The sequence below is a fragment of the Aspergillus versicolor genome (assembly GCF_001890125.1).
Source record: "Aspergillus versicolor CBS 583.65 unplaced genomic scaffold ASPVEscaffold_15, whole genome shotgun sequence".
In the NCBI taxonomy this organism is placed as follows: Eukaryota; Fungi; Ascomycota; class Eurotiomycetes; order Eurotiales; family Aspergillaceae; genus Aspergillus; species Aspergillus versicolor.
Genome location: NW_024467538.1, coordinates 480,824 through 503,240, shown reverse-complemented (window position 1 = coordinate 503,240; position 22,417 = coordinate 480,824). Strand labels below are relative to the sequence as shown.

The 22,417-nt window shown below is 52.6% G+C and overlaps 11 protein-coding genes and 1 non-coding gene across 12 annotated transcripts; 6 read left to right on the top strand and 6 right to left on the bottom strand.

Annotated features, from left to right (window-relative positions):
• The first annotated feature begins 211 nt into the window (after positions 1 to 211).
• Positions 212 to 677, top strand: ASPVEDRAFT_47484 (Zn(II)2Cys6 transcription factor domain-containing protein). Its single transcript, XM_040813791.1, has 2 exons — positions 212 to 416; positions 485 to 677. Exons 1-2 carry the CDS (start codon positions 285 to 287, stop codon positions 638 to 640), a joined length of 288 nt encoding a protein of 95 aa, XP_040674084.1. The 5' UTR covers positions 212 to 284; the 3' UTR covers positions 641 to 677.
• ASPVEDRAFT_47483 (fungal specific transcription factor domain-containing protein) lies at positions 352 to 3,505 on the top strand. Its single transcript, XM_040813790.1, has 8 exons — positions 352 to 585; positions 641 to 840; positions 895 to 1,107; positions 1,156 to 1,448; positions 1,504 to 2,246; positions 2,330 to 2,690; positions 2,759 to 3,381; positions 3,433 to 3,505. Exons 2-7 carry the CDS (start codon positions 681 to 683, stop codon positions 3,035 to 3,037), a joined length of 2,049 nt encoding a protein of 682 aa, XP_040674083.1. The 5' UTR covers positions 352 to 585; positions 641 to 680; the 3' UTR covers positions 3,038 to 3,381; positions 3,433 to 3,505.
• Positions 3,409 to 5,013, bottom strand: ASPVEDRAFT_89548 (cytochrome P450; the record flags this gene model as incomplete). The annotated part of the gene is made up of 1 exon (XM_040818648.1): positions 3,409 to 5,013. The coding sequence occupies one exon, from the start codon at positions 5,011 to 5,013 to the stop codon at positions 3,409 to 3,411; it is 1,605 nt and encodes a 534-aa protein (XP_040674082.1).
• A 771-nt stretch (positions 5,014 to 5,784) lies between these two features.
• On the top strand, positions 5,785 to 6,905 carry ASPVEDRAFT_57457 (uncharacterized protein; the record flags this gene model as incomplete). Its single annotated transcript, XM_040815339.1, has 2 exons — positions 5,785 to 6,174; positions 6,222 to 6,905. 2 exons carry the CDS (start codon positions 5,785 to 5,787, stop codon positions 6,903 to 6,905), a joined length of 1,074 nt encoding a protein of 357 aa, XP_040674081.1.
• Positions 6,906 to 7,399: 494 nt separating this feature from the next.
• On the top strand, positions 7,400 to 8,893 carry ASPVEDRAFT_878818 (uncharacterized protein). Its single transcript, XM_040818193.1, has one exon. The coding sequence runs from the start codon at positions 7,573 to 7,575 to the stop codon at positions 8,836 to 8,838; it is 1,266 nt and encodes a 421-aa protein (XP_040674080.1). The 5' UTR covers positions 7,400 to 7,572; the 3' UTR covers positions 8,839 to 8,893.
• Positions 8,894 to 8,949: 56 nt separating this feature from the next.
• ASPVEDRAFT_878814 (uncharacterized protein) lies at positions 8,950 to 10,807 on the bottom strand (the record flags this gene model as incomplete). The annotated part of the gene is made up of 2 exons (XM_040818192.1): positions 10,276 to 10,807; positions 8,950 to 10,230 (listed from the first exon to the last, which is right to left on the bottom strand). Exons 1-2 carry the CDS (start codon positions 10,765 to 10,767, stop codon positions 8,950 to 8,952), a joined length of 1,773 nt encoding a protein of 590 aa, XP_040674079.1. The 5' UTR covers positions 10,768 to 10,807.
• A 764-nt stretch (positions 10,808 to 11,571) lies between these two features.
• Positions 11,572 to 13,420, top strand: ASPVEDRAFT_34483 (MDR family MFS transporter; the record flags this gene model as incomplete). The annotated part of the gene is made up of 5 exons (XM_040810856.1): positions 11,572 to 11,763; positions 11,791 to 12,236; positions 12,292 to 12,320; positions 12,365 to 12,516; positions 12,563 to 13,420. The coding sequence occupies 5 exons, from the start codon at positions 11,572 to 11,574 to the stop codon at positions 13,418 to 13,420; spliced, it is 1,677 nt and encodes a 558-aa protein (XP_040674078.1).
• Positions 13,421 to 13,671: 251 nt separating this feature from the next.
• ASPVEDRAFT_89543 (uncharacterized protein) lies at positions 13,672 to 14,757 on the bottom strand (the record flags this gene model as incomplete). Its single annotated transcript, XM_040818647.1, has 3 exons — positions 13,672 to 13,792; positions 13,844 to 13,993; positions 14,048 to 14,757. 3 exons carry the CDS (start codon positions 14,755 to 14,757, stop codon positions 13,672 to 13,674), a joined length of 981 nt encoding a protein of 326 aa, XP_040674077.1.
• Positions 14,758 to 15,574: 817 nt separating this feature from the next.
• ASPVEDRAFT_89542 (glycoside hydrolase family 16 protein) lies at positions 15,575 to 16,546 on the bottom strand (the record flags this gene model as incomplete). The annotated part of the gene is made up of 3 exons (XM_040818646.1): positions 15,575 to 15,673; positions 15,721 to 16,169; positions 16,222 to 16,546. The coding sequence occupies 3 exons, from the start codon at positions 16,544 to 16,546 to the stop codon at positions 15,575 to 15,577; spliced, it is 873 nt and encodes a 290-aa protein (XP_040674076.1).
• A 2,687-nt stretch (positions 16,547 to 19,233) lies between these two features.
• On the top strand, positions 19,234 to 20,169 carry ASPVEDRAFT_89541 (pectate lyase; the record flags this gene model as incomplete). Its single annotated transcript, XM_040818645.1, has 3 exons — positions 19,234 to 19,600; positions 19,688 to 20,028; positions 20,104 to 20,169. The coding sequence occupies 3 exons, from the start codon at positions 19,234 to 19,236 to the stop codon at positions 20,167 to 20,169; spliced, it is 774 nt and encodes a 257-aa protein (XP_040674075.1).
• Positions 20,170 to 20,390: 221 nt separating this feature from the next.
• ASPVEDRAFT_t138 lies at positions 20,391 to 20,461 on the bottom strand. The gene has a single exon. It is a non-coding gene; the product is annotated as a tRNA-Gly (tRNA).
• A 30-nt stretch (positions 20,462 to 20,491) lies between these two features.
• On the bottom strand, positions 20,492 to 22,104 carry ASPVEDRAFT_57452 (uncharacterized protein; the record flags this gene model as incomplete). The annotated part of the gene is made up of 3 exons (XM_040815338.1): positions 20,492 to 21,483; positions 21,543 to 21,911; positions 21,957 to 22,104. 3 exons carry the CDS (start codon positions 22,102 to 22,104, stop codon positions 20,492 to 20,494), a joined length of 1,509 nt encoding a protein of 502 aa, XP_040674074.1.
• Positions 22,105 to 22,417: the final 313 nt, after the last annotated feature.

Genomic DNA, 22,417 nt, shown 5'->3' with positions numbered 1-22,417 from the left:
GCTGTAAAAAGTGCCCCGCAACGGCTAACTCTCCCCTCATGTCTGCTGTATAGTCACCGTATCTCCGATAATCGCAATTCAGCACCACGGAGACCATCTTGTGCAACATATACCTATACTCAGAAGGTAGGTGTGGCCGCTGACTAATCTAGTGTGGCCTGTCATCCTGCGCCCTGCCGGAGTGTCAGTGTTGGCTGATGGGACAGATATCCACAATTCTCCGCCTCGTTCCCATTCCGCCCAAGATCGTCTGTACCGACAGCGAGAGTTCCGTCTCGTGTACCATGAACCACTATTCCGATCCCAGCTCACGCAGCTCATGCAGCGGCTCCAGCTTCTCTCCCGCCGAAGCTCCCACGCATTCTCCTTTCAACTCACACATTCGCACCTCATGCGACGCCTGCAAACGGCTGAAGGTAGGGCCGATGTGGCCTGGCAGAAAGCTGTGGCTATGGGACACCGGCTCTGACAATGATCTCTACAGATCAAATGCGAAAAGAACGGTGACAGCTGCGCCCATTGCCTCAATCGCGGGATAACATGTGCGACGACATTGGCTGAGCGCAAGAAGAGGCAGCCGACAAGGTCTTGGACTCTTGATGCATCCGATGCCTTGTTGACAAACACTGAGAATTTCTAGATCCGCCTCCCTCCTCGACATTGAGAGCCGTATCAAGCGGATGGAGTCGGTCATCACTGCCTCTGGCTTGGACACTCAGAGCAACTCGGTTGCAGCGTCTTCACCAGTGGCGTCCGAATCCCCTCTCGCAAGTCCTACGAAATTGATTGATCGATTGTCAACCCTTATGATCAGTGGGGAAGGGAAGACCCGATATTTCGGTACATTTGTCAAACTCTCTGCCTTGGGCCATACACTAATCATCCCTGTTCTAGGTGGCGCGTCCGGATTGACTCTCTTTTCACCACAGGGCCTTGATTGGATCGCTGAAAAAACGGGCTCCGATGAATTATCACGATTTATACATACTCTCGCAACCGATGTACATACTCCTCCCGAGAAGACCGCCACCGAACTCTATCGTCCGCTTTTCGCGTCTGAGAGAGAACCCTATCCGCCTAAACATATTGCGGACCGCTACGTTGATTGTACGTGGCTAAACTGGTTCCAATACAGTAGTAAACTGACCTCGGCAGATTTCTTCGCGTCATATAACAATCTTTCTCCATTGTACGACAAGGCCGCTTTCGACCGGAGCTACGAACTTCAGTACTCCGGAGATCCGCCGAAGGGACTTGCTTGGTATGCTTCGCTGAATATCGTTCTCTGTCTTGGTTGTCTGCTCCTCCAGGTGCGCGATAAGAACAATACGTCAGACAATCCAGAGCGTAAAGTCTGGAAAAAGTACCTCCGCAATGCTAGTGGTTGCTTGCTCGATTTAATATTCGAAGAAGGTAGCCTAGAGGCGGTACAGGCTTTAGTTGGAATGGTAAGTTACCACCTTTCATTCAATGTTCCTCTGGAGTTATGCTGATGTCTGCTAGGCTGTTGTGCATCAGGTACATCTAGAACCGCAGGCCGTCCATATCCTAGTGGCAGCGGCCGGGCGTTTGTCCTACGGAATCGGTCTCCATCGGGATCTAAAAGACCGGGGCATTAGCGAAGCTGAAGTCATCCAAAGAAGAAATGTATTTTGGGTTGTCTACACTATGGACAAGACCGTTGCTTTGCGCCTGGGGCACCCTTCTGTGATGAATGATGATGATATCGGTATTGACCTGCCGCTTCAGCAGTGCCCACATAAAGTACAGGCAGATGGGACAACTACTAGGGTGGACATGTTTCGATATCGTGTGCAACTAGCACGCCTTGAGAGTCGTGTCTATTCAAAGCTCTATTCAGCTCGAGGCCAAACTAGATCGCCCTTGGAGCGGCTCAGACTAGTTGGTGAATTGGACAAGACGCTTATAGAATGGAAAGAAAAACTACCAGTGGAGATCCAGCCAGAACAGCCCATGCAATGTCCGGCAGACTTGGTCTTGCCAACCATTCTGATGCACTTTGCATACTTCAACTGTCTCACGATCATTCATCGCGTTTCTATACACCATGGCTCTTGGACCAGCACCCATTATGGCCGACATGAAAGTACCCTACAAGATGACCGACACCTCAATCCCCGGGTGTATGCAAGTGAAGCAATTTGTCTAGCCGCCGCAAGACAGTCTATTAAGCTTCTGAAGTCAGTCGACTTTGAAACTCGAGCGGTTGATAAAAGCAGTCTCTGGTTTGTTAACCTTTCTTGATATTTATGCGAACCAAAAATGGCGAGGCTTTTATTCCTACTTCTCTGTGCTGACTAGATATTAGGATGCTTCTCTACTACCCTCTTTCCAACCTTTTGACTCTCTTCGCCAATACGCTTCAGAATCCCGCGGATCCAGAGGCCCCCTCAGATCTAAAGCTCATGGACATTGTCATTTCCTTACTTTCGGAACCCGCTTTCCATGTCAACGTACCTACGGCTAACGCGGCTCGGCTATTCGTAGAATTGGGAAATATTACGAGGAAACTAGTCGAAAAGACTAACTGTAATATTGCAAAGCCGGCAAAACGTGCTCGAGATGAATATGGCCATAAACGAGACCAATCTCAGACCGCAGAGCAAGAGCCTTGTGTGCCGGAGGCCTTATCAGGATTGGAGAACTCTGGAAACCAAAGTGGCTCCATGGTAAGTACCTTTTCACATGCCCATTCCACTTTTATTAAACTATATCCATTAACACTTAATGTCTTAAGTTACACTCTGCCAGTGTCATCAACAATGGCGACAATTCAACAACTTCATCCCTCGAAGCCCATGCTTTGGGAGACAACATCCAGCATCACACCAGCAATATGCCACGTCCTTTGTACCCATCTGGCACAATCGACGACGATCTATTCACCATGTCCAACACACCCATGTTTTTCGATAATGCAATGCCACCGTTAGATGCTACTTCGTTCACGCCATTGATGTCAGAATACTTCGAGTGGGATCTGGCCAACTTGTGGAATTTTGAGCAGGGGATCTAACAGACAATGACGATGAGACGGCTATAATGACGTCTTTGGTGAGGAATAGTTTATGTATGGGTGAGCAAGTATTACGAACCTCCCAGAAAGCTTAAAATATGCCAAGGCTGGCCCAATGAAGACAAAACGAGTTGACAATGAACTTGACCCCAACATTGAATGGGTACCATGTACAGAAACACAAAACTTTCTCAATATGAGGAGAAGGAAAAAGGTCATACAACACTTATGTGCGTTTTACAGCTCGATAAAGTGTAGCCCTATAACATCACATTGCCATCTCTTATGAACAAGGCAAATGGGACGATATTGCAGATATTTGAAAACCCCAAGAAGATGAATATGTTCGCCATGAAAACTCACCTTCACAGCTAATCCTCTGACTTCATATTCAGATACTTCTCGTCCATCTCGCCCAGCAGCTTCGGCACATCCGTCTCACACTCCCGCCACTCCTTCGTGACCACATCCCGCACTGACGTCCGCCGCGGCATAAGCTTCACTTTAAACGGCGCCGGTGGCACAGTGAAGGTATGGCGAAGATCAGCACTCGGGTCGACAGGCTCACCATCGACCTCCCTGAACTCAAACGCCCAAAGCAGACGCGCCATTTGCATATACATGCCATCCTCGGCGATGCGTTTCCCGGCACAGGTACGACGGCCGTACCCGAAGGCAGGCGTGGGTAGATCATGCCGGAGCGAGCCATTCTTCACATCCCGGTTCGTGAACCATCGCTCGGGGATGAACTCCTCGACGTCGTCGCCGAAGTACTTCGTGTCCCGATTGATGCGCCATGCGTTCGGCATGATGAGTGCGTTGGCGGGGATCAGGAATCCATTGTAGATGTCATCGCTCTCGACGCGGTGGGGGATGGAGTCCGCCATGATGGGCCGCCAGCGCATGACCTCACGCAGAAAGGCATCGACGTAGGTCAGCTTAGGGCGGTCGATGAAGTTCGGTAGGCGGTTTGGGCCGACGACTTCGTCTAGCTGGGCCTGGGCCTTGCGGACGGAGGCTGTCTGGGTGATGGCGGCGACGATAACCCACATGAGCTCACGGGGGGAGGTCTCGACGCCGCCGTAGACGTTGGACTCGAGATTGACCTCGACTTCGCGCGGGGTCGAGCCGTCCTTCATGCCGATGGCGTATGACTGCTTGGCTAGATTCCATCCGGGGCGTTCCAGGGCTGTGATGAGGTGTCCGTGGACCCAGGGCGCGGTGTAGTCGCGCACCTTTGCTGCGGCCTTGTAGTACGGGGAGAGAAACTTGGGGAGAGACTTGAGGAGTGGAAAGAAGTTGAGCAGGGTCTGGGACACGGCGATGTCGTTGGAATCGTGCGAACTCTTGATAATTGTGACGAGGTTGGGATCCAGACGGTGAGGGGTGCGGAAGCCGTAGGTGCCCCCGATGACGAAACTGGTCTGGACGCGCTCGATGTGCTTGAAGAGGAGGACGCTGCTCATGCCGATAGTGCGGCAGTCCTTGTCATCGAGCAGATCGTTTAACAGTTGGCAGGTCTCGAGCTCCATCAGGCCATGGAAACGGTCCGCATATGTGGCGGTCATTCCGGACTCGAGCATGCGTCGATGCAGGCGGTATTCGGGGCCATACTGCCGCGTGAGGATCAGCTTGCTGGTCCAGGGTGCTGACTCGTCCAGGAGCTCGATAAATGGCAGCCGGGCCCGGCCGCTGTAGTTGGCGAACCTCTTGACGATGAGATCGTGGGCGACATCGTGGGAGTTGATGATGATGAAGGTCAAGTTGGCCACCTTCACCGAAGACAGCGGGCCATACTGCTGCCCTAACTGGTACCAGTACTTATGCTTGTCCACCGCCGCTGCACGCAGGTGTCCGATGAGAGGCCACCCTTTTGGTCCAGGGGGGAGAGGCGGTTTATTCCGGGAGCCTAGCTTTGAGATCACCAAGGCCAAAGTGATAAGCAGGAGGGCCGTGCCGAACAGGCTCAGAGACATGTTGCCGAAGCTTTGTAAAGAGAAAAGAGACATGAAGGAATTCCAGAAGTCTGTTAAAGCCATAGTTACCACCTTGGATTCCAGACGGTCACAGGGACCCGTGGAGGTATACAAATAACCGATAGCAGCTATACGCACGTGGACTTCAGCGGTCTGACGGAAAATGAATGAGGTCAACCACAGCGGCGTCAATATATGGCTATCCCCGGGATTACGGCCGTATTCAGCAACATCGACCATCCGGGCCTTCTCGGTGGGTTTCAAGAGCAGCCCTTAACTGGCAAGATTTCGCTCTCCGATCATTCTACCATCTCCTTTGACACTTCCAGCCGTAAGCAGGCGCGGGAAATATGCCCTTAGTCGTGGTCAGTGATTCCCGTGTCGAGTATTACAAAAATACAACGGTCAATGTATCTGTAATTTAAATTTGGTAATGTAACCATAATCCCCGTCAGAGTAGATGCACTATATTGATAAATATTGTTGAGTTCGGGAATCTCGCTGCGTCAAACCCGATGATTCCCGTGAAGGAATCTCGCAAGCCTATTCTAGTATTCTCTTCTACTATGGTAGGCAGTTTTTATTACCCCATTGAGCGTGGTAGGGTGGTATTCATCGCCCGAACCATTTTGCGACGGCGAGTATGATAAAGGTATGCCTGATTGTGTAGATAAAGCATCTGCTTTCTTCTAGACTTAATTACCACCATCTGAATCAAAGACAATCCCTTACAACAGATATTGTTTAGAAGAGCCGACAGACAGTATCATAATGGGCAGCATCGCACCCGACGACGTTCGATTCATGGTGTCTCTCTCCGAGTACGGCACCATCCTCTCGCGGTTTTTCGAAAAGATCGACTTCCACCTGCCCAAACCCTACTATGACAGTAACATCGAGCCGGCGCTGGCCAAGTACATTGAGGAGCAGCCGTGGTCGGAGGAGTTGAAGACGCGGGCAGCCAAGTATGCTAAACAGGCCGTAGGCATCGCGTCGTGGTACCCGCGAGCATCGTTTGCGGTTCGCTTCAACTGCGTGGTCATTACGCTCCTGGTCATCATCTACGACGAGCATTACATGACCTTCGGCGATGCAGGGACCGAGTTTTCCCTCCGGCTGGTGCGCGGACTGCCGCAGAAAGCGCCCTTTCTCGACTCCTTAGCACAGTAAGATCTCCCTCCGCCGGTCGTATCTTGTACTGACAGTAGGCCAGGTTCCTGCAAAACACGGACCAGTATCTAGGCCCCTACGGCTCGTCCATGGTCATCAAGACTACATTGGAGTTTGTTGAGGGCACCAACGTGGAGAACGACTTCAGCGAGGCAGTGCCCCCCAACGCCCTCCGTTTCCCACGATACCTCCGCGTGAAGACAGGCTTCGCAGAGACATACGCCCACGCCATCTTCCCCAACGACACCTTCCCCGAGCACAAGTACCGCAAGCTGTACCTCCCGGCCCTGTCGCCGCTGTGCGACGTCATCGACTTCACCAACGACATCCTGTCCTTCTACAAGGAGACCATCCGCGGGACGGAGCGCATCAACTACATCTGCAATGTCGCCAACACGACGGGGTCAAGCGCCCTACGATGTCTGCAGGAGACGGTGGATGCGGTGGAAAGCAGAATTCATGAGATACACCGCATTTTGGAGTCTTATCCCGACCTGCTTGCGCACTGCAATGACTATCTTGCGGCGTATATCGGGTGGCATATTCGTACGACTTCACGGTACTTCCTTGACGAGGTCAGATTCATGGCTTGGGTGAATGTGACGGATCTGGTAGAATCGACTCCACCGAGCGCTCCAGCAAATGCAAAGGCAAAGGCGAAGGCGAAGGTGAACGGGGTGATGCCTGATGCGAATACGCTGGTGACAGCGGGAGCTTCATAGCCCCGAGTGGGAAGAAATTCTGTATGCAGTCCAGACTGATAGCCTGACCCTGTTTTGGCTTAGTGGTTATGTTCGTGTATAAATGAGAAAGGTCTAGATGCTTTTTACTGCCACAATCAATCCTTTTTTCTCGGTTGTTAGTTATGCTCCGCGCAGCAGGATCGTGTGATCCCGACGGAGCGAATGGCGGTAATGGACGGTTGCAGCGTCAGCCGTCGGCAGGGGGCGTATTTCCTATTAGCCTCAATTCAGGACGCAGGCCTGCGTATCGTCTCCGCGGCAGTGTCAGTAAAACCATACAAGGGCAGGAAAAGGAAGGGCCTTGCATGTACGACCGCATTGGACCGGAGTATATCCCCCGCCAGCCAATCACCCTCCGGTGCTTAACGCTGAAGATACTGCTGTCAATTCTAGCGCCAACATGCGGCTTGGAGCGACGCAACAGCACTGGCTCATTGCGTAAGATCCTCTTATACACGTACCTAACCCTAGTATACGGATTGGGGGCTGAAAGAGCTGACTTCCAAAAGCCACCCAAATTAATAAACACCTAGTAATAGTTGACTCTCTGAGCAGATCTTACTTAGTCCGCACCTCCCCGCCTAAAAGCTCATAGAGCTATTAGCTATATAAGGGAGATCAGAGATCTCGTAGCACTTACACCACTATGGAGATGGAGTTCGAGAGCTGGCAGCACCCGCCCAGCACCAAGCAGAAAAGGGGCTACGCGTCCAAGTTCCGATTGTCGTGCGACAGCTGCTCCAAGTCCAAGGTGCGCTGCAATCACGAGCGGCCATCCTGCCAGCGCTGCCACCAGGCCGGCATCCGCTGCGTATACAGCGTCTCGCGGCGGACGGGAAAGCCACCGAAGTCCGCCAGGAATAACGAGGACGAGGTTGGAGTTGTCCAGAAACGCCCGGATCCTGTGGCCAGGAGCATTTCCGTGGCCGTCCAGACCGAGAGCTCGACTCCAGCAACGATGGCCCCAGCGACGGCGCCGACTGCATCAACAAACCCGTTACACCGCAGCAGCGAGAGCACGCTGGACGTCTTCTTTAACTATGACATGCCTGACGTGGGGCTCTCGTCCCACTTTCTCTCCGAAGACCTGAGGTTCGATGATGTTCCCAACGACCACGACGACCTCGACCAGCTAGTTCAAGCCCACGGCTTCAGCGAGCAGATGATCAACGACGAACTGGGGCTGTGGAATCTGAACTCGACCGCCCATAGCCCGCTTAACGGTGTGAACGAGAGGCCCAGCGAGAGGCCGACATGTCATTCCGTACTCCCACCGTCAGAGAAGACCGGACAGATCAATGAGAATGCACCGTGTATGCAGCTCACATCATCCACGCTGCAAAGCCTCTCCATGCCTTTCAGGTTCTGCACCACCGTTCCCAGCGTCGTGCCTCCTATTGTCACTATTGACCGAATACTCGACACTGGCCGCCAGGCCATAACCTCGCTATATACATTGCTGCAGTGCACTTGCGCCCAGAGTTGCAGCTCATCTATGTCAAATGCGCTCATCATCCTCAAGATCCTCGACTCCTACGATGCCATCGCTCGCTCGCCCCCTTCCACCCCTATCCCGGCAATGAACGACACCAGCACCAGCAGCAACAGTAAGAAGAACGGTATACAAGAAAGCATACCAGACTCGCAGCCGGCGTCCACCTTCACGCTGGCCGGACAGAGCATGGTCCTCGAGACGCCTATAAAGATCGGCATGTTCACAATCCACCGGGAGGACGAGCGCCGGCTTATTCTGCATCTTCTGCTCAGCGAGCTGCGCCGGGTGGAGCGGGTGGTCGAGGCGTTTGGGCGCCGGTATGGCGGCGATGTTTTTCATGGCGCACTGGAGCAGTTCCTGCGCTCGCGCGTCCATTCCATGAGGGACGATCTGGACGGTATCCTCTCGCGGGAGTAGGCATTGCATTAGATAGCATTAGCATTGGTATTAGAATAACCTATTAGGACGTGAAATTTGGAAATAGACTGAATTTGCTGTCAAGATGCCAAGATGTACAGACATAAAGCCCTAACTCCTCTTCACAGCCCGCACCCGCACAAAGCACGACTTGGGCTTCGCCACAAAAAAGTCCACGACATCCTCATCCACCAGATCCGGCGGCAGCGGCAGAAACTCAAAATTCCACACCAGCAGCGTGCTAATCAGCTTCAACTCATGGTACGCCAGCCGCTTCCCCCAGCACTCACGCGTGCCCGCGCCAAACCCCAGCGCCGGCCCATTCTTGATATCAAACACCGTCTTCCCCTCGCTGTCCCTGCGCAGCCAGCGCTCCGGGTGGAATTCACCCGGTGCAAACCCACTCCCCGTCCAGTCCGCAGGCGACTCGTCCTTGTGCGCCTGCGACGATTTACTGCGCCGGTTCTCGTCCACGGCAAAGGCAGGCTCATCGTACGACGGCCCCCATAGCGTGCAGAAGATGTTTGTGCCGCGCGGGATGGTGTACCCGAGGAAATCGAGATCCTCCATGGCCTCACGGATCAGTACGGGTGCTGTGCTGTTCAGCCGCATAGTCTCCTCAATCACGGCGTCAAGGTAGGGGGCGCGCATGGCTAGGAATTCGTCGATGGACGGGTTGCGCTTTGCGGCTGTGGCGGCGCTGTAGAGCGTTTGTAGCTCTTTGCGCAGCTTCCCTTGGATGTCCTGCCGTGCGGAGAGTCGGCGGATCATGAAGGAGAGCACGCTGTGTGTGGTGCTCTGGCCGCCTAGGATGTATCCGAAGAGTGAGTCGTGGATTTCCTGGGAGGACAGTGCGGGGTGGCGGTTTTCTTTCTTTGCGGAGGTGAGCTCGCGGGATACGATTGAGTCGACTGCTGCGCGGTGTGATGGGCCGGTTTTGTCTTTCTGAGCAGTGATGGAGTTGTGTGCGCGGTTGATGTATGTCTGCAGGATGCGGGTGCGCTCGCGCTGGGCTTTCCTGACGGATGGGCGTAAGTTGGTGAAGAACCAGTATAGCTTGGGCATGGATGCGGTGCGAGCGCCTGTGATGCTATCGGCGATGGTGTGCGTGGCCTCGAGGATGCCCGTGGCCTTGTACTCGGGGAAGTTGTAGATCTGGTTTCTCTTGGTGGGCAGGCCGCGGGGGAGAATACTGGCCTCCAGGCGATTGTAGTGCTTGACTGTGTCGCTTTCCTCGTCGAGGATGCCCAGAGCAGCAGCACATATTATATCGCCGGTGAGGAAGTTGAAGTCGCCCAGGGCAGTGAAGGGCTGTTCGTTGGCGATGCGGGCCTTGAGCTGCCACAGCCGGACGAAGTTCAGGGTCTTCTGATACGAGGCGGGGAGCGAGACCTGTATCGTAAGTATTTATCTTCTGGAATCATCATGTATACTCACATTGTGAAGAAAGCTCGGCGTCATCAAGTCATTCGACAAGCTCTTGGACTTTGCATATCGCGGGTCACTCGACGGCATACCCACAAAGTGGTGCGGGATGGCCCCAAACCACAGCCCCGTGTTGAGCGAGCCATGATCCAGCAGCTTCGCCCGGCGCATCAGCAGGTCTTTGGTCTCACGGAAGTCTGAAATGACAACGACCGGCTTGGTGAAAGGGCCCGCGAAGTACTGCGTGATGGGCGACTGCTGCCGGCGCGCCAGGTCTGCCCAGAACTCCATAATGCGGCGTCCGGCTCTTTCGAGGGCGAAGAAGTGAGGGATGTCGCCGAGCAGGCGCTGCGAGGACTTCACGTCGTAGGGTATGCCTGGCAGCGGTTTGGGCAGTGCGCGCAGGTACAGTGCGTAGAGAAGTACCAGCACCAAGCCCCCGCCGATGGTTAGCGGGCGGAGCTGGACAATGGCAGCGAAGCCTGTGATATCGATGTCTGACATTGCGATGGCTTGTATGTATGGGAAGGGAGTTAGAAACGTGCACATAGTTTATCTTTCTTATATGGGAGTACTCGGGTACCGCCTCGGGCTTCATTGCCGGGTTGCGGGATAATATCGAGAATGCGCCTGTACGTAGAAGGATAATCCCATTAAAAAGAAGAATTATGTGTAGATATCTATACTTATGACCTCGGAGCATACATGAACCAGCTCAGTATACGATTCTTTGTTATGTTATTGATCCTCCTATTCAGGCATACATAACCATGTTCATAACTCCTAAGAAACTGACACGACTTCTACACCTCTTAGTGGAACTGAATATTCCTTGCAGGAATCTCGGGACTCGGGGACTTTAGCAAGGCAAGCTCTGTTGAACGACGATTACATTTGTATACTGTACCCCTCCAAAACCGTACACTGGCGTATCATCGGTATTATGAGGTAAGTTGGATACAGGCCATTACCACGACGCTAGCAGGGATTCTGTCCCAGTCCACGGTGCTGCGGATGGTCGTGACCTCCGTGATCGACCGAAGCTTGGTTGACCTCCGGCCGGCGTGTCGGATGCTCGCTGACCTCCGTCTTGGCCGGGCATCGTCTAGGCCCGTTACGGAATGTATGCCCTCGGATGGGGCCCTGATTGCTCCTCCGATGTATAGATTCACGCCGAAAACGAAAAAGACAGAAAAGAAGAAAGAAAAGAAAAGAAAGTCCGCTGTTGGCATCTTCCTTTATTGCTCTTGTCGAAACGAGACGTCCATTCCATCTTCATTCTTAATTTCTATACATCTGGTATCAGTCATGCCCTCGACCGACACGTCGACGCCGGACGAAAAGAACGCCTCGCAGTCCCCTCTGTCCTCCGTGAGAGGGGAGATGAAGCCCAGCAGGGACAACTCGCTGGTCGAGAGCGAGGAGCAGGAGCCCCAAGAAGGCTACTCGTTCATCGGGATGCTCTTCATTCTCCTGGCCCTTATTCTCTGTGTGTTCTTAGTAAGTCCCGCCCTTTTTTCAATATAGACAAGTCTAACTTCTCAGGTCTCCCTCGACCAGACAATCGTGGCAACCGCCATCCCCAAAATCACGGACGAGTTCAAGGGTCTGGACCTCGTGGGCTGGTACGCCAGTGGCTTCTTCATCACCATTGGAAGCTTTCAGTCGACCTTTGGCAAGATCTACAAGGTATTCCCGCTCAAGGCGGGCTTCATGCTGGCAATCGTGGTGTTCGAGGTTGGTAGTCTGCTGTGCGGTGTCGCGCCCAACAGCACCGCGCTCATCTTTGGACGTGCCATTGCTGGGATGGGCGCTGCTGGTTTAGGCTCCGGAGCGTACACTATTATTGCTTTCTGTGCGCCGCCGAGCAAGCGTGCGGCTTACACTGGGTTGCTGGGTGCATCGTATGGCATTGCATCGGTGGTAGGACCTTTATTGGGTGGTGTCTTTGCAGAGAAAGTATCCTGGAGATGGTAGGTGTTGCCCTACTCTAGTCTGCCTTCATTTATGCAAGTACTGAACTGTTAGGTGCTTCTATATCAACCTGCCAATTGGTGGTATGTGCCCTATACTCCATGGCTCTTCTCTGCTAATCTTCCAGGTGTCTCTGCGGCTATTATATTGTTCACCTTCAAGGCTCCCAAGCGTGCCACGACAGAGAAAGCCTCCCTCAAGCAGAAGATTCTTCAGATGGATTTCCCTGGCACCTTGATTGTCATGGCAGCAATAGTCTGCTATGTGCTTGTATTTCAAGTACGCCTTCCCCGCCTATAGACCAACATCTGCTAACAAAATCCAGTGGGGAGGACAGACCAAATCCTGGAAGAACTCAGATGTCATCGGCACCCTCATCGGCGGTGCTCTTCTCGTCGTCCTGTTCATGATCCTCTCCGCCTTCCAGGGCGAGCGCAGCATCATCCCACCGCGTCTCTTCAAGAAGCGCTACATCTGGAGCAGCATGGCCTTCATGTTCTTCTTCGGCGGTAGCTGGTTCGTAGTGTTGTACTACCTCCCCATTTACTTCCAAGTCGTGTCCGGCGTATCAGCCTCGCAGAGCGGCGTGCGCAATCTCCCCCTAATCATCAGTCTCGTCATCACAACCATCCTAACCGGCGGCCTCATCTCCGTCAACGGCCACTACCTCTCCTGGCTATTCCTCTCGGGCGTTCTCAGCACCGTCGGCTCCGGCCTTCTCTACACGCTGGACATCGACTCCTCATCCGGGCACTGGATCGGGTACCAGATTGTTGCGGGCGTAGGCTTTGGCGCAGGCGTGCAGCTGCCCATCATCGTGGGCCAGGCACTTAGCGAGCCAGGGGACATCACCACCTCGACGGCGCTGATGCTATTCTCCCAGACAATTGGGGGCGCACTGTTGGTCGGCGCGGCGGGGGCTGCGTATACAAACACGTTGCTGCGAAAACTGCCCATCACCGCTCCCACTGTTGATCCGCAAATCGTGGTTAATATTGGCGCGACGCAGATTAGATCCGTGTTTACGACGAAGCAAGTGCCCGGGATCATCCAGGCTGAGATGGACGGCGTGCATGTGGCGTTTGCGTTGGCTATTGCGTGTGCGGGTGTTGCGGCACTGACGACTCTGGCTGCCCAGAGGACGAATCTCAAGGGGAAGGGGCCGAGTGTAGGGAATGTTTAGCTACGGACTTTGAGATGGCTGGGACGATTGTGGAGTGATGAATGATATTCTGTAGTATGGTTAAAGTAGAATGTACTCGGTGTTTGTATTGTTCAGGAGAGCTTGTTATATCATGTTATTGTTTCGATAAACGAACATGGAATACGATGAAATATACTTTATCCCCTTGTTAACTCATCCTAAGCAGTAATGAATATAGTAAAAAAGTTTTACTATATCTAAACATGGAAGTGACCTCTACATACAACACACTATATCTTAAAAATACTATCCATGCCCTCTGGTACATGCATCTTCAGCACCGCCTCAGTATCATTCCAAAGTGTCTTCTGCAGCTTAGCGCCAGCATCGCTGAGCACGAGGTCCGATGGTCTAAGCCGGTTAGCTAATGGTCGACGACGGAACAAGGGAATAGGAACATACGGCTTGATCGCCCCCTCGCTCATGTATTCCCCATGGCTCTCAGCCCCCTTGACGACCGCAGCATTCAGCATGAGACTAGCACCCTGCTCGACGCTGCGGCCAACATAGCGGTCGAACTTCCGGATGAGAAGGTTACCATCACGGTGGATTCTGGTGATGTTAGCATCCACACTTCCAACAAGAAGAATTGGATATACGACGCACCCAGTATCCACCGCGCCAGGGTTGAAGTAGTTGACAATAACCTCATCCCGAGACGTGCGCGCCGCCAACTCCCTCGCCCAGAACACATTGAGCAGCTTCGTTACACAATACCGGTCCATGGCATCCTTGTACAGCTCCTTCTTGTTCAGCTGGTCCAGCGGTTTCTCGGCTGCCTGCTCGGCGAACTTGGTGAACATGTGCGTCTCAGCCGAGGTGAAGGTAAGTCGCGACGGGGAGCCGAGCTCCTGGGCCGTCTTCTTCAGCGTGGGAAGCAGTGTCAGCGCCAGCAGCGCCGTGGCCAGGTGGTTCACCTGCAGGCCCGTCTCGTAGCCATTAGCCGAAGTGGACCAGGCGAACTTGAAGACGCCGGCGTTGAGCAGCGCAATGTCGAGGCGGGGAAGTTGGGCCGCGCGTTTGCCTATGGCCAGCACCGAGTCGAATGAGAGGAGGTCCACGTCCCAGATGTCGATTGTGGCGGGTGCGGATGGGTGGGATTGTTGGATGGAGCGTTTGGCGGCGTCGCCGTTGGTGTGGTTGCGGACCGCGAGGATTACTTTGGCTGCTCCTCGCCCGACGCATTCTCTTGCGGCTGCTAGCCCCAGGCCTGTGTTGGCGCCTGTGATGAACACGGTCTGGCCTTTGACGCTAAGGGACGCGGGGAGCGTGGGGATGGAGACGAACTGGCGGACGACGGAGCCGAGGAGGGTCATGTTGGCAGGAATCAGATCAAGGATGTAGAATGCAAGAAGTGCAAGATGGGGAAAGCACTGGCTACATGTCTGTTCTAATAAGCAAGCCGGAATAATGCAGGTCGGGCCAGACTGATTGATCCTCCGAATATAAAGAGATGCTGGTATAGCCAGTCAGCACTATTCCAGTCATCGTGTGTAATTTTGCAAAACCAAACTTGTAAAGATCGTTGAAACAATAAGACAAATACAGTAACAGTAATAGTTACATGAATTACTTCTGAACAGCATGCAATTCCAGAGTTAAGCCAATAAATACAAATTTGACAAACACTGTCACAGATACTTTTCCGATTGTCGCAGTGGTACTTGAGCCCTGTAATTAAGCAGGCCGTCCCTCGCAAGCCGGGCACCGGCTGAGCTCCGGGAGGTTTAGATCAGTAATTACCACGCATTAAAGCAGAACCCATGCAGTATAAAGAAATGCGAAAGCGTTGCCTGGCTTAAGTACGGATGAGTGGAGGAAAGTCTGTTTCCCACGCACTAGAAATGTACCAGAAGTATTCCATTTTTTCTGGTTATCAGGGATGGGAGGGGCATGTGTAAATTGTTGTTGAGGTTCGTTTGAACTATCTAGCAAGTCGTCCGAATGCCTGAAGGCTAAGTCTACTTATGAGATAGGTTAATTAGAGCAAGGGCAATCTTATGGGGACGGTTTCAATTGCAGTGTAAAAGAACATATATCTCTCAGGCTTCCTTGGTTAGACCCAAGTCAGGTTGAGCAGCCACAGTACGCCTGAAGGTCCTGCTATAAGTAGAAGTGGCGTAGTTTGAGCCACTATTCGGATGTATTATACAGCACCTCGATCCACTGGATTTCGAGATACGCAGCAGATCCAACATCCAACTCTCCCGACCACACGCCACCATCACTCCACTGCCAGAGTTAGCCAGGCAAGGTAGAAATAGATTTATGCAACTCACCATATTCAGGATAACAGAGCTCGGATTCTTCGGAATTCCATACGTCTTCGTCACAGCCTGCTCCCCGTTCAAATACCAAGCACTAAGCTCAGGAGTCCAGTCCAAGCGGTGGTCATTCCACTCCGTCCAGACAGCTCCATTCTTCATGACAGCATCAGTGGAAGCCTCGGGGATCTCATTCCCGGCGTCGTCTAGGCCGGGCTGGTTAGTGTAACGGATGTGGTTTGTTTCATCCCGAGTCAGGATCTCGATATCGCTCTCGTTGTCATCGTCGAAGTAGGTGAAGATGCCGGCGCAGGCTCCGGATTCACCGCGCACTCTGGCACGGACGCGAATGGACGCATGGAAAATATTGGACAGTTTGCTGTCGATTTCGCCGGCGGAGACGAAGTCTTCATTGCGGTATGCGCGGAGGACCAGGTGGGTTGCTGAGGTCTCCTCGTCGCGTTCTAAGACGTATCAGTATATATCCATATGGGATTGTTGTTAAGGATTTCGTACTAATGTAGACATTGCCATTGCTGTACTGCTTTCGCAGAGGCGTATCCTCTCCCGCTGGTGAATCCCAAGTCTGGATACCCCAGTCGTTCACAAATGCATCGGACGAGAGGTACCCTTCCTGGATGGGAGCCGCAGATGATTCCTCATCACTTGTGATGTTTGCGGGCTCGCTCTTGTAGAGGTTCCCCGTATCATCCAAGGAGCGAAAGTCATGGTAGATGCGATGGGCGTAGGTGACCTCTGAATCTCCAGCCGTCGCGTGGTAGGCAGCCTGCACTGCTGCGACGCTTGATAGGACAATCGAAATCTTTAGGGGCGAAATCATGGTGGAAGTTGTTGTTCACGCTTCTACTTCAGGGGAACTGGGGTATTTATCCCCAGAAGTCTGTTTGGGGCGCCGAATGGCCCCAGGCAATTTGAAACAGTTTCCTTCGCTAGTGGAGATGCTGGGTTACATTCGTATCTTCACAACCAGTAAACAGCAACGGATCGATGGCGCAGTCGACAACGAGGCCTCCAGAGTCCAGGGGTGGAGAGTACAACACAGTGTTCGCAGCGCCAACAGGGGGCGTCTGAATGGTGTCAATGCCGGCACCACTGCAGGTGGAGCCACCAGCGATCGTTAGCGAGAGACGAATCCTGTTTTAGATTTAGCATTACGATGCAGCCAATAAGGAGCGGTCCAGGGTGAGAGTTCCAGGCCAGCCCAGAAACGCCCAGAACACTCAAAGCTCAGCCGCAAGAATCCATCACCGAGAAGCCTACGCTGCACTGAAGAAGGCTGCAAGGAATCACCACGACTCATTGATGAGAAAATAAGCTCGATCAGTGCCGGGAAATTGGACGGTATATGTATGCTTGGACGCACTATTTGGAGCAGAAACCGTTTATTCTTATAACTTCGCTAACCACGCGTGACATTCTACTGCTGAAATATATATCCCAGCGCATCGCCTATTCAAGCCCACCTTCCATCATGCCATATTAAAGTTTGTACTGGTTACTGAAGACCTGCCTGCCAATTCGGAGTTATCATTATCTCGGTGCTTCTGGTAAGCAATAAATGCTTTATTACGCGGAATCCGTGCTACTCAATCATTGTTTGTTAACATCCAAACCCTCGTTAATTTAATGGTCGGTATATGTAATGGTGTATAAATCATTAACATATTTCCGATGGCATAAGCAGCGCTTTCGTGTATGTCTAAGCATGATAGTACCAATACACCTCTCGAGATAGAAATTATTTTATGTAAATCCATAAATATTGCCAGTATCCCTATATACTGACTGGTTGTAAAAGTCACGCTGTTTGAATATAGCCGTATCACTGACTTTGTAACTCCCAGCTCTCATATTGGGGTGGACGCGAAGTCATCGAGGGACATGCTCCTACTCAAAATCTCCCAAGGAAGGCGGATCTCAACTAACCACTGCACCGCAGATGGGGGTGCTATAGGGGGCCCGACAAGGTGAGGAGCTGCGCAGCTATCCGGAAGGACCCGGGATATCCGTTGGTACAAAACAAAGGTTTCAAAAAGAATTACTTGGCGACATATCTATCAAAGACAGCCGGTCTCTGTACATCTATGGTTGTAGCGGTGTAGCTGTCCCCGGCTTGGCCTTGGACGACATACCTGTCTGGGCTTCAGTATATGAATACTGCAGATTGCCGGCCAAGCACCGTCTCGTCGTCCGTAATTAATTCCTACCGCATCCTGTTGAATTGATTAATCCATTCTCCAGTCTGACTCGTACTCCTTCAACACTCCCCATGTTAGGTTGAATACCTCACAATTGCGGTCAGGGGACCAGGGGAGAACACTATATTCGAATGGACAGTCCACACTTCTGCCGTAGTTGTTGGCTTTTTGTCCTCAACAATTATCAAGGATCCTCAGCCAATTATGTCCCTCCAGCGACGGAAAGCACAGTGGATGGAATTTGTCGGTCAGACCACCGATCAGAGGTTCATATTGATGGAAACACAGCATAGTGGCTTCCGCGGCATCCGATTAATATAATTCAGGAGGCGCAGGTGGCGTGTGGCGATGCTCGGAGGCGCTACCGAAGAAGCCCTCTCTGCAAGAGCAAGGGACGATGGTCGTTCCAAGTGCTGAGCGAGGGCATCTCGTATTCGCCGATTCGGTGGGGTTTAATAAACGATGGAAGCCCTGATTCAGTGATTAATCTCTGGTCTGGACGCGACTGTTTGAGATTGATAGCGCTAACTCCGGTCTGGGCCCACTGGGTCCAATCCCCTGCATTCTCGGGGTTTCGAGCAGTGTTTCGTATCAGTGACCGCTTCGGTGGTCGGAGATAACGAAGAGCCCTGTAGGGACGGATTAACTGTCTATCATGGTTCGAGACAATGCCGTGCCCAGTATGGGAATGAAGCTGTAGATCGCTGGTGATAGATTGAATCCGCCGAAGCTTTGGCTGCATGACAGACAATCCGCGACATCTGCCGCGAGGGCTTTTTGCAGATAGTTCTCGCGAACCTTGGTATGCGGGCTCGTATTCTGGGTCAAATTAACATCAATTTAGTCTCTGTTACGGAGTACATTGGCACTGAACCTGCCGTCGGCGTTTTCCCGGAACTGGCAACAGAAACAGCAGACTCCGCTAGCAGTGTGGGGAAGAGCGGCCATGCATAAAGATAGTTGAGACGCCAAGCAAGCTAGGCATTGGGAACTGACTCGGGATTGCAAATGCACCTATCGGCGGAGTTTCAGACAATGCGTGCGGTGTTCTCAAGCTCTTTGGCCAAGGACCCAGAGCTGGAACCTTGTATCACTTTGACAGTTCCTCCTGGAGGCCACGAATCAGGCGAGACTGTCCTTGCCGATCGTCTGCAAAGTTTGAATTATTTCCGTGGTGGGAGTACTATGCGAAGTCAATGTAGAGAAGGGAAAAGTATATAAAGAGCCCTTCTCACCTCGTTGTTGACTTGCTTTCATCAGCACACAACCCCTCTGATCTCATTCCCCAGTATCCTCTTCAATCTTCAATATGTTCATCAAAAACAGCCTGATTCTCTCCCTGGCAACCAGCGTGCTGGCCACGCACGGTGCCCGCTCCCACCCCGGCAGCAAGATGGTGAAGCGCGCCGACTTCCCCATCCCCGAGTCCCAAGGAAGCGAGACCTTCGACGAGCCCTATGAGATCTCTGGCGAGGAGTTCGACGGTGGCATGAAGACCTACGGCCGTGGTGTTGACTGTACCGGCCAGTCTGAAGGCGGCGACTCTGATGCAGTCTTCATCGTCAAGGACGGCGGTACTCTTAAGAACGCCATTATCGGAACTGACCAGATCGAGGGTGTCCACTGCGAGGGCTCTTGCACTATCGAGAACGTTTGGTGGGAGGCTGTTTGTGAGGGTATGTTCCCCCATCCTTCTATCTACAACTGAACCCTACTATCCCGACACTGGGCTATGGCATGAATTGTTATTAACTGAATGATAGACGCCCTCTCCCTCAAGACCGGTGACGGTCCCTTCAACGTCGTCGGCGGTGGAGCCACAGGCGCCGAGGACAAGGTCATCCAGCACAACGGTGGTGGTACCGTCACTGTCTCCGACTTCACAGTCACCGACTTTGGCAAGCTGTACCGCTCCTGCGGAAACTGTGACGAGATGTCTGAGCGCCACATTGTCCTAAACGGCGTCACTGCTACCGACGGCAAGTACCTTGTCGGCATCAACAGCAACTACGGCGACACCGCCACCATTGACAGCGAGACTTGCGCTACTGATGTCAAGACCATCTGTGCTGAGTACGAGGGCACCGACAACAACGATGAAGAGGTAAGCCACTCCTTCCTACCCAGGCTCTTCTTGGTCTCTAGTGTTTGTAGAGTGGAAGCTAATGATATATTGCAGCCCGAGGAGATCGGCGATGGACCCAGCGACTACTGTATCTACACCGACCCTCTCCCCGAGTGCTAGACCGGTCCAGCCTACGGTTATGATTCCCTTACTGGACGGAATGAGTTGAGGTCTTGTTGTATTAGCTGTGAAGTATATATTGACTGTATCACGAAGTACATTGTATATAAAAACCTGGAACTACTTCAGTCCCATGAAAATATGCTCCCTTGCGCTACAGGCCACGATCAAGGTTTACCGTAGTCCTTCCAACTGTAGATCTTAAAAAAAGATAAAAAGAATGCATCATCCGTGAATCGAACACGGGCCTCATCGATGGCAACGATGAATTCTACCACTAGACCAATGATGCTAGTCACGTGTTAAACCAGCCCCAGCATGTCTAATTATACCTGCCCAAGTTGTCGATGCTCTCCTCATCATCACCATCAAAAATAACCCTAATCTCCTCGAGAGAAAAGCCCTTCGTCTCCGGAAAATAGAAATAAACCGTGCCTAGAATCCCCGCCATAAACGCACAGAAGATAATATAATACCGCCACCCCAGATCCTCCAGCCCAATCGGGTGACAGTACGACGTGATCACCAAGGACCCGTACATCGAGACCATAACAACCGCCAGCCCCTTCGACCGCAGCGAGTACGGGAATATCTCCGTCGGATAGCTCATGAGTAGCGGGGACCAGGCGATGTCGTGGTGGAACAGCAGCGTGAACACGCAGACTATCACCACGACCCCGGCCGGCTGAGACCCTGTTTCGCTGTTTACTGCTGCGCAGGCTGTCCAGACGATGTAGGATAGTAGTATGCCTGCACTGGCCCAGAGGAATAACGAGCGTCGGCCGAGTCGGTCAACGAGAAAGGCGCCTGTCAGTGCTGCAAGGAGGTTAAAGACCTGTAGTAGGCCGTTTATGAGGGTTTGGGTGTGTGTAGATGTAACCCCGATGGAGCTGAGCACTAGAGGGAGGTAAAGGATTGCTATGGTGACGCCGTCCCAGATTGAAAAGACGCCGGTGCAGATGGTGAGGATGGTGCGTTTGCGGTTCCCTGGTGTTGCGAGGAGAGCTGTCCAGCCGGTGTGCTGGGCGTCGTTTTCGAGCTTGATGGCGTTGCTTATTTCGGTGAGTTCGAGGGTTACTAGATCTGATGGTGGAGTGGATGGGTCTGTTTGTCCGTCGTGATATTTTTGAAGGATTGCCGAAGCTTCGGCGGTGCGGCCTTGTGCTATGAGCCAGCGAGGAGACTCGGGAACCCACCAGAGGAATAAGAGCTGGATCGCTGGACACGCGGCTTGTAAGATAGAGGGGATGCGCCAGGACCAGTTGCTGGCGATGTCCTGGCATCCGAATATAAACCACGAGGCGAGGACCGACCCTGCTGGCTATTAGGAGGTGCTCTCCAGACAAACTTCAAATGGTGAATAGGTTACCCACCCAAGTAGAAGAGAGTCCAATAAGCAGAAGTGTATTTCCCTCTGTGAGTAGGATATGCCAGCTCAGCAATAAGCATGGGACTGGGCTGGGAGCTGAAAATCCCACCAAATCCAATAACGACGCGGGAAAAGATAAACATTCCTACATTAACAGATGCACCCTGAATCGCAGCCCCGCTGCAGGCGATGATGATTCCGCAAAGCAGAACTGGCTTACGCCCAAGACGATCACAGAGGTCGCTTGAAAAGGGGAGAGCTATTAGCCCTCCTATTTGCTGCGCGGCAACAATAGTTCCCAGCAAGGCGCCGGTCGGATTACCGAAGTAGTCTTGCCATTGTTGGAAGCTTTGGAGGCCGTTCATCAGGGTGCCTTATTCTTCGTTAGTGGGGACCTGGTGGGGGAAGTAAAACTCACCATCGTAGCCAACTACAGTCGACGATAGCATTGGGATAAAAAGGATCAGATTCAGCTTGAGTAGATGAGGCTGCTCGAACCAATGTCTTCTGGTGTTTGGCAGAGCGTCTGCAAGGGCACCGCCCACGACCTGCGTTGCACGGGCCATGAGGGGGGCTGATATGGACAAAAGCTTCGGATATGCTGAAGGTACAGAGAAAGGGAATTTCCAGGGAAGCGTGGGGATCAGAGTTTCTTTGTAAAGCTCTGGCACACCGACAGTCGTTGTCCCTCCTTACCTGGCGCAAGGGTGTGCCATTTCCGCCTTTAATTGGGCATTTTTTTCCTTTTTGTGCTGTGTCATTCTGTTCTGCTTTAGCTCCTTTGTTTACGCTAATGGCATCATTCTGTCACTGCGAACAAAGAACTCGCTGCATATCGGTAACCAGGTGCAGGCCACAGACGGTCTCGCCCAGCCATTG